This window comes from Ictalurus punctatus, chromosome 24 (genome assembly GCF_001660625.3).
Source record: "Ictalurus punctatus breed USDA103 chromosome 24, Coco_2.0, whole genome shotgun sequence".
NCBI lineage: Eukaryota > Metazoa > Chordata > Actinopteri > Siluriformes > Ictaluridae > Ictalurus > Ictalurus punctatus.
Genome location: NC_030439.2, coordinates 19,718,377 through 19,727,842, shown reverse-complemented (window position 1 = coordinate 19,727,842; position 9,466 = coordinate 19,718,377). Strand labels below are relative to the sequence as shown.

The 9,466-nt window shown below is 45.3% G+C and overlaps 1 protein-coding gene across 1 annotated transcript in view; it reads right to left on the bottom strand.

Moving 5' to 3' along the window:
* tbcd (tubulin folding cofactor D) overlaps positions 1-9,466 on the bottom strand; it is a 40,097-nt gene that overhangs the window by 5,792 nt on the left and 24,839 nt on the right. The window contains exons 18-30 of the mRNA XM_053675196.1: positions 8,638-8,718; positions 8,418-8,491; positions 7,224-7,341; positions 5,580-5,640; positions 4,268-4,290; positions 4,130-4,161; positions 3,248-3,310; positions 2,750-2,802; positions 2,538-2,619; positions 1,277-1,395; positions 1,096-1,187; positions 650-790; positions 181-264 (exon numbers count right to left, since the gene is read on the bottom strand). Of these exons, the coding sequence (XP_053531171.1) occupies positions 181-264; positions 650-790; positions 1,096-1,187; positions 1,277-1,395; positions 2,538-2,619; positions 2,750-2,802; positions 3,248-3,310; positions 4,130-4,161; positions 4,268-4,290; positions 5,580-5,640; positions 7,224-7,341; positions 8,418-8,491; positions 8,638-8,718 (1,023 nt within the window). The remainder of the gene's footprint in view (positions 1-180; positions 265-649; positions 791-1,095; positions 1,188-1,276; positions 1,396-2,537; positions 2,620-2,749; positions 2,803-3,247; positions 3,311-4,129; positions 4,162-4,267; positions 4,291-5,579; positions 5,641-7,223; positions 7,342-8,417; positions 8,492-8,637; positions 8,719-9,466) is intronic.

Sequence of the window (9,466 nt, the reverse complement as noted above, 5' to 3'; positions counted from 1 at the left end):
AGAACAGGAGTTGAATTAAATCCCCCCTTAAAAAAAAACCTCACATCGTCGGACCGCATGGAGTTTTCAGGAGTTTACGAAAACGATACAAGAGCAACGTCGACAACTTCCTCGATAAAAAATAAGCGAGAGTGTGTGAGAGAGAGAGAGAGAGAGAGAAAGAGAGTGAGAGAGACTCACACGGCAGGAGACAGGAGGTCGGGGGCGGAGCCTGCAACCTGTAGCGTCACATCCTGTAAACCCGTCATGGCCGCCGCACGCACCCTAGAACACGGCGGGCGAGAGAGTCAAAAGGTCAAGCCCGATTACACCTACGTCACTCCTGAAATATCGAAACAGATATACTGATATACACTCACTGGCCACTTTATTAGAAACACACGCACTCGTGCTCAAATCATGATCAAAAAAATGATCCAATGAAACGTGACTATACTGAGAGAAGAGCTACTCAGCAGTGCTAGGACGGTGTTCCTAATAAAGTGGCCGGTGAGAGTATATAGGGATTGGAAGGAATTATGGAAAGTCTGTGATATGATGTAAAAGTGAGGTTCTCCTGTGTTAAAGCTCTTAATGCTCAGGTCATAAAGGTGCGTGTGTGCGTGCGTGTGTGTGTTTTCTCGACGTATGCCTCAGCTCCAGTCCTCACCAGGCCCCCACGTCTCCTCGGCTGTCCGTGGTGTAATCGTTCATGCACTCAAACAGGGTTTCATACACACCGCTCACGTTTCCCTCACACACTGCGCTGTCCGGACTGGCCTGGGCACACACTCCTACGGTTACACACACCCTAAGAAACAGAAAAACACACACACACGCACGCACAGGCTTAGACAAAGCAGACAGATCGTGATGCATCACGCAGAGAAATGGTGAATTTCAGGTCGGGCAGGTACGAGAGTCACGGACATTAACACACACAGGAGGAGAGAAAAGACGGAGGAGAGAAGGGAAAGCAGAGGAGAAAAGAAGGAGGGGAGAGGAGACGGGAACAAGGAGAGGAGGAAGGAGGGATAAGAGGAGGGTGAGGTGAGGAGAAGGGATGGGAGGGTGGAGAGGAGAAAAAGGAGAGGAGGAACGAACAGGGCGACTCACCGAGCCAGAGCCAAGACTGCGTCTCTCCTGGACTCTGTAAAACTGTCTTCCTTCTTCGGGACTCTGCAGGCTTCCTGAAGTCCGTTTAACACCTGAACACACACACACCACCGTGACAAAATGACCTAGAACACTAAGTACCATTGGTTCCTGTTTGTGCCGGTCCTTTCGAGGTTCTTACCCGCTGCAGTTGGTTGCGGATCATGAAGTCCGGGAGAGAACCTAACGCTAAAGCGCAGCCGCAGCGCATCTGGACCTCAGCACTCTTCAGACCAGATAGGTAGTGACCGAGCAACTGTTCTGTTCTCACACACACACACAAATATTGACAGAATCACATCAGCTTAAAAGGTACCGTCTACCTGAAATCTTACTGAATCAGCTTCATTGAGTCAGCTTTACTGTGATCACTGAATCAATTCCTCTGAATCAATTTTACTGAGTCAAATTCATTGTGACAAACTTTATCAAGTCAAGTAAATCATTTTTACTGAGTCAACCTCAAGTGAATCTGAATCAGTTCCACCTAGTCGACTTTACAGAGTCAAATGCAGTGTGAATAAACAAACAAACAAATCAGCTTTATGACTCAGCTCCATTTAGTGAAATCATCTCCGCAGAATCAACTTTACTAACAAATCAAACAAATCAGCTACATCAACTCGCAGTCATAAATTGCATCGAATCAACTTCAAGTGAATCAGCTCCACTGAGCCGACTTTACTGAGACAAATTCAGTGTGAATCAATCAATCAATCAGCTTAATGAGTCGGCTCCACGGAATCTCCTTTACGGAGTTAACTTCAGATGGACAAACAAATAAGCTTTATCAACTCGCATTCACAAATTGTATCGAATCAACTTCACGTGAATCAGTCAATTTTACCGAGTCAGTGTCAATGAGAAAAACGAATCAGCTTTATCGAGTCAAGGGTATCAATTTTGCAGAGTCAAATGCAGTGTGACAAGTGAATCAGCTCCATTGAATCAATTCTACCGAGTCAAATTCAGCTGAAAAAGCAAATCTGTTTTATTAACACACACACACACACACACACACACACACACACACAAACGATGGAATTAGTCCATGTCAATGTAATCCCATCTGAATAGGGCTATTGTTATATTTAATATGTTTGTTTGTTTGTGATTCTGAGACAGAATCAGTTTTAATGAAGCTGAATATCCAGAGATCTGGTGGGATTCTCATACTTCTGGATCTTTAAACAGAAAACATTTTTTCATTTATACATACAAAGTATATTTAAAAAACAAACAAAAAAAAACACGTGTGTCCGTTATTAATAAAGACATACAAAGGACGAGACTGTTACATGCCTGACTCTAATCACTATTGTAACAATGATCATAAGAAAATGTTTGTAGGCTATGAACTTAAACGAAGTGCCATGGTGAAGCGTGAACGAGGCTTTATGTACCTTGCATGTGTGAGTCTGCCACCCCGGGCTGGACCTGATAATACTGCTGACACAGAGCCGCAAGAGCAGAGACCGCTGCCTCCTGCACAGAGAACACACACACACACACACACACACACACACAGAGATTAAAACCAACAAGGACACCAACAGGGCACATCAGACTGGTCGAGTGTGTGTGTGCGTGAGTGTGTGTAATGATGTCACTCTACCTGGATGTTCTGCTTGGCGTTCAGACTGTCGTCTATGAGCGACTGCCAGCCGTCTGTAACACAGTGACTCACGTTATGACCGCGTCATTTTCAATCACACTCATGAGCTCATTCACTGCTCCTGAGGCAAGAACACAAACATGACTGGTGGCTGTCACGCGTGATCCGAAGTGTGTGTACGGTGTGCGATTTAGTTTGAACAAATCGCTCCGAATACGAGTTCAAATGCATACAGTAAGAGTTCAATGTTAGGTTTACTGTATGAATAATGCGATTTATAGCCTCAGGCATGTGTGTGTGTGTGTGTGTGTGTGTGTGTGTGTGTGTGTGTGTGTGTGTGTGTGTGTGTGTGTGATTAAATGTTTCTAAAATATTTTAATACGTTTACCTTTGGTCAGACAGACAGGGAGACAAAACCCAGCCAGCCAGACACACAGACAGACAGACAGACACACAGACAGACAGACAGACAGACACACACACAGACAGTTAACTTACTGATGACTGGGTCGTCTTTAAAAGGCATTCTGGAGAGTGACAGTTTCTCGACGAGGAGACACACTGCACATGGAACAGAGGAGGAGGAGGAGGAGGAGGAAGAGGAGGAGGAGGAGTAGGAGGAAGAGGAGGAGGAGGAGGAAGAGAAGGAGGAGGAGTAGGAGGAGGAAGAGCAGTAGGAGGAAGAGGAGTAGGAGGAGAAGGAGGAGGATGAGGAAGAGAAGGAGGAGGAGTAGGAGGAAGAGGAGGAGGAGGAGGAAGAGCAGTAGGAGGAAGAGGAGTAGGAGGAGAAGGAGGAGGATGAGGAAGAGAAGGAGGAGGAGTAGGAGGAAGAGGAGGAGGAGGAGGAAGAGCAGTAGGAGGAAGAGGAGTAGGAGGAGAAGGAGGAGGATGAGGAAGAGAAGGAGGAGGAGGAGTAGGAGTAGGAGAAGAGGATGAGGAGGAGGAGGACGAGGAGGAGAAGGAGGAGGAAGAGGGGGAGTAGGAAGAGGAGAAAGAGGAGGAGTAGGAAGAGCAGTAGGAGGAAGAGGAGAAGGAGGAGGAGGAGGAGGAAGAGGGGGAGTAGGAAGAGGAGAAAGAGGACGAGGAGGAAGAGGAGTAGGAGGAGGAGGAGGAGGGGGAGTAGGAAGAGCAGTAGGAGGAGGAAGAGGATAAGGAGGAGGAAGAGGAGAAGAAGGAGGAAGAGGAGAAGGAGGAGGAAGAGGAGGAAGAGGAGAAGGAGGAGGAAGAGGAGAGCATCTCAGTGTAATAACAATACAAATCTTCCCCGTATATCAAACACTACTCTTGACTAATTAGTAAATATGAAATGAAGGTATTGCGTAAGCTTGCACTGTGAGAAACGCAGAGCTTAAGGAGTGAAGTCGGAGTTATAAATGTTACCCGCGGGCCTCATCAGCTCTCCACCAAACCCCCTGCGGAGAAAGAAACACCGAGAGATTAGCAATAAAGAAGTCAGGTGTTCGCCGTTTGTCAAACGCAGGCGAAGGTGTCCGTGTGTCGGTCTGTAGAGACGCTCACCTGTACTGCTTCCTGTCCGAGAGCTGCCGAGGAAAGAGGGAGAAGGAGAAGTTCAGATTTCAGACGCCGGCAACGACTTGGACGGTGTTTCAAATACAAAATAAAAAAAAGCCTTTCTTTTATTTATTTATTTCCTGTGCATACGCAAACAATTAATGAAGTACTGAAAGAAAGAAAAAAAAAACAGAGAGAGAGAATGAAAGAAAGGAAAACAGTGACCCCCCCCCCCCCCCCAATCTGTCTGATGTTTCAGTAAAAATATAATTTAATAGAAAACTCCGGAAATACAGTAAACATTCATAATGTAAAGTGCACCTATTATGGCTTTTGAAATATTCCCTTTCGTGTAGTGTGTGATATACGTAGCTGTGTGTGAACGTAAAAAGTCTGCAAAGTTTCAAAAATTCGACGCGCACGACAAACGGAGTTATCGACTCCCACGAGAAGGAATCGATTCTGAACAGCTGAATCGACTCGTTAGTGATTCCAGACTTTACAGCCTGTACGAACCTACGTGGGTTCGTAACAAAAAGCCCCGCCTCTGGTCTTCATCGGCCGCTCGCTGACAGCGGTGGACCGATCACGACAGACTGGGACGTCTGACCGATCAGAGCAGAGTATGCTCTCTGAAAGGAGGAGGTTAGAACGAATCCTTTAGAACGGATCGTTTAACGAGTCGTTTGTGACACTGGGGGGAAAAAGATAACGCTGCAGTTTAAATCATGAGCAAACTTCAGAACAAAGTTAGGCACGTTTCAAAACCATAATAGGTGCGCTTTAAATTACGCGCCGCTCTGAGTAACGGGATGAAATCTCGTGAGTTCCTGCCCGGGATGTTAATCATCCCTCTGTCCAGCGTATAAGTGTAGTAGGTGTTAACGGCGCTTCCTAACAGCTTTATAAATGCAAAAACTATTAGCACTTTGCTCCTAATATCCGTATCTGCATTCGGATTCGAACACATAGTGGGAGTGGCTCGTTATTAAACGTGAACCCTACAACGATGACCCCGCTTACACATCCCGTCAAAGACGGCGGACAGCAAACTTTATTCAGCTACTAAACGTCCTCAGTTCCTCAGCCTCAGCTACATCGCTCGAGTCCCTTATCCATCTCTAGCAGCACATTTCGGGCGAGGTTTCTATCTGACGTGACGGAGTAAGAAACAAGCTAGCTGTGTTTCTTTTCCGAATCACGGAAGTGTCGTTTGTAAATGACAGATAAATATTTGATCCGATTTAATTCAGAGTTTGCATATATATATATAAATAAAAAAAATAAAAAAATAAAAAAGGTGAACACATTTACTGACCGTTTGGTGAATGGCTTTGAGACCCTCGATGGATTCTGGTGACAGGAAGTCAGTGACTGGTCTGGAAAAAAGAAACGTATGCATGTATAGTATAGTATAGTGATGTGAAAACAAGAAAACGGGCTACACGTCTCCCTCCGAAATCGCGCTAGAACGCTACTCCGTGAAAACACATGCGATGCTGACGGATGATTACTGGTCGTTATGTGGATGTAGGAATCTGCAGGACAAATTTTCACCACAGCGCTGATGAATTCTGGATTCTGATTGGTCAGGGGGGTTTAAAATTTAAAAAAAAATTAGACAGTAGTACAGCTGCAAATCCCTAGGATTACATTAATGCGCTTATTTGAATACATGATCATTTCTAGAGTCACAGGGACTTGTACGGTCCGCCTAATTAGTCTCGACAGGAAATGCGAAGCAAAACGTCCACATGTCACCGAGGACCTGCGGGAAGGTTTAGCGGACATACGAGCGGTCGTGATCACCTGCACAAGAATCTGATCTGCATGGAAGAGTCATCAGAAGGAATCCTCTCCTGTGACCTAATCACAAAAGTGAATGTCTGATGCACGCAAAACGATATCTAGGTAAGTCTGTGGGCAAAAGACTACCGTTCATCATCACTAAACGTTTTTTAAATACGGGATAACTTTTGTTAATTCACTCTGCGTCAATATTTTCCCCGTAACAGCATATCCTCTAGCGTTTTATTCCTTATATATCAGATGCATAGCATTGATAAAGTGACGCTCTAAGCTAATTTGCCCAGTAGTAGCATGTATGCTTGAGAGGAACATCTGTACAGCCTTAAAGAGCGATATTTCCTGTCTATGACACATATTTTAGTACTAACAGCTTCATGGGCGCAATTGTATGCAGGCGTAGACCGAGACATTAAAATAAATAAATAAATAAATCGCTGCACAGGTGTGTGCAGGCTCCTGATATTTAATGTACAATCATTTACAGTCTGTTCTGTTCTGAATAATCGCTCGTCTCAAACACACCTGATAACGAAGCGGGGATGCACACCTTAACTACTACCTCAAGCTTTATTCCTTCATCGTCCCTTCTGAAACGAGTCCAAAACAAATCCATTATTGCGCAATATTCGCTCGATTTTAAGCTCTAGTATTTAGCCCCGCCCACCTGACATCACTAACAGATGTCCTGATGAACGTAAAGTTCAGACGGGTGGCAAATTAAAGGAAAAACCCTGGTGGCTCTGTTCTGCTGTTATACTGTAAGGGGTGGGGGTATTTATTTTTGCTCGCACGGTTTGGCTCCACGTGAAGCAGATACACTGCAGTTCTTCTAACTGAACGACTCTGCACCATGACGAAACATTTCTATCCTGATGGGCGTGGCATATTCCAGGATGACTCCGCCCAACCCTTCCACAGTAGATTTACACATTTAAAAAAACAAAAAAAAAAAAACAAAAAAAGGGCACGTCAGCGCTATTCTGGTGGCTCGTGATGCCAAGTCAGCATTCTAACACATTCGTACACCCGATCTGCACAGTCAGATCCAAATCCACGCCTGAACACGTCGTCACGGCCCTCGACCTGTCGTGGCATGTTTTAATTGCATGATTAATCCTAAATAATTAGGAAGGGAAAAGGGGCGGGGCTTCACCTGTCGCTCTGAGCGGCGAGCTTATAGAGGGCATGTGTGATCTCGGAACAGGCCAATATCGCTCCATGGCGACCGAACATGTCCATCCCCGTCGCCATCGGCAACAGCTGCGGAAAAACTGAAAGAGAAGAAAGTGAAGGTGGCCATCATCATCATCATCATCATCATCGTCATAGTCCTCACAGACATGCCAATAATATTGTGCAGTCCCGACATGGAGGAGGAATTAAATAGTTAACAACACGTAAAATCACGCATAACGTGTTCCATTTGACTACATGAGTCAGGAGAACACCGAACAACAACGGTGTGCATGGCAGGGTTGCAAGAAGAACGCCACCGCTCTCCCAAAAGAACACTGCTAAAGATCACGTGGACAATCCAGAACGCTATTGGAAGAACGCCTTGTGGATGGATGAGACCTAAATAGAACTTTCCGGTTGAAATCAGAAGCGTTATGTTTGGAGAACGGAAAACGCTGCACTCCAGGATAAGAACCTGATCCCATCTGTGAAACATGGTGGCGGTAGTGTCATGGTTTGGGGCTGTTTTGCTGCATCTGGACCAGGACGACTCGCCTTCACTGATGGAACAATAAATTCTGAAGTACACCAGCGAACTCTAAAGGAAAATGTCGGGACATCTGTCCATGATCTGAAGAGAAGGTGGGTCATGCAGTCGTTCTACTAAAGAACGCTTAAAGAAGAATACAGTGAATGTTCTGGAACGGCCGAGTCAAAGTCCTGACCGTAATCCAATAGAGACGTTGTGGAAGAACCTGAAGCGAGCGGTTCCTGTGAGGAAACCCACCGACATCCCAGAGCTGAAGCCGTTCTGTTCTGAGGAACGGGATAAAACTCCTCCGAGCCGACGTGCAGATGATCGACACTTACCCCAAACGTTTATCTGCAGTTATTCCTGCACAAGGAGCTCACACCACACACTGACAGCAACGGTTCACACACTTTTACCCCTCACAGATATGAAATATTGTACCATTTCCTTCAATAAATAAACGACCAAGTGTAATATTTTTTATCTCATTTGTTTAACTGGGTTCTCTTTGTCTACTTTTAGTGAAAATCTGATGGAGTTTTAGGTCACGTTTACGCCGAACGGGTTCACAAACTTTCAAGCACCGCTGTACGGACTTGATCCGGAAACGGATCGTTAAGACTACTTCTAGATCATCACCTGTGTCGGCCATGTAATCCGGAGCCTGTGGCGTGAGGTTGTGCAGCGCTTTGGTGGCCAGCTCTCGAATCGCCCTGAACACACACACACACACACACACACACACACACACACACACACACAAAAAAAAACAAAGCTCTTTTAATTCCACACCTTACTGACATTACCTTCAAATCCACAGCTGGACAGGTGTTATCCGAGGTGTTATCCTCCTTCTTACCTGTTCCAGTGGTTTATTTTCCTGGTCACCAGGTGGTCGATCATCGGCTTGGTGTACTCCTCAAAACCCGCTACGTAGATGCTGGGAGAAGAGACGCAACACGAGCGGTGGTAGTGATATCACATGTAGAAGTCTCACACGGTTATCGACACGTGACTGAAACGATTCAACCAGGACTCGGCATTACCGGATACTGAAATATTAACACGACGGACCACGAGGACGCACAATGCGACCACGAGGTAGCCGCGGCGCTAATAAAAAATATATATAATAATTAACAAATAAATAAGTAAGTAAGGAAGTAAATAAATAAATAAATAAATAGGCCAAATCATGCCTACATAATAAAACCGATGAGCCTATCCGAGGGGACACGGGGCGCAAGATGGGGGACATCCTGGACGGGGTGCCAACCCGTTACAGGGCACAATCGCACACACTACAGACAACTTGGACGTGCCAATCAGCCTACAACGCATGTCTTTGGACTGGGGGAGGAAACCGGAGGACCCAGAGGAAACCCGGCGTAGGACGGTTAGAACACGTGAGTTCCGTGCACGGGATTCCAAGCCCCGACCCTGGAGGCGCGAGGCAAACGTGCTATCCACTAAGCCTCCGTTAGAGAATTAGACAGCACGTTATTATAATAAATTTTTAAAAAAACAAACAATATAAAACCAAAAAAATAAAACAATATAAAATATTTTGCTGACACAAAGAACAGGAATAATAAAGAAGTGTTGGTTATAGTAATTTTCCATGCTGCTGTTGAATCTACACGGGCTTGTTTTTTTTTTTTTTTTCCCTTTCCTTTAAATAGATTCCA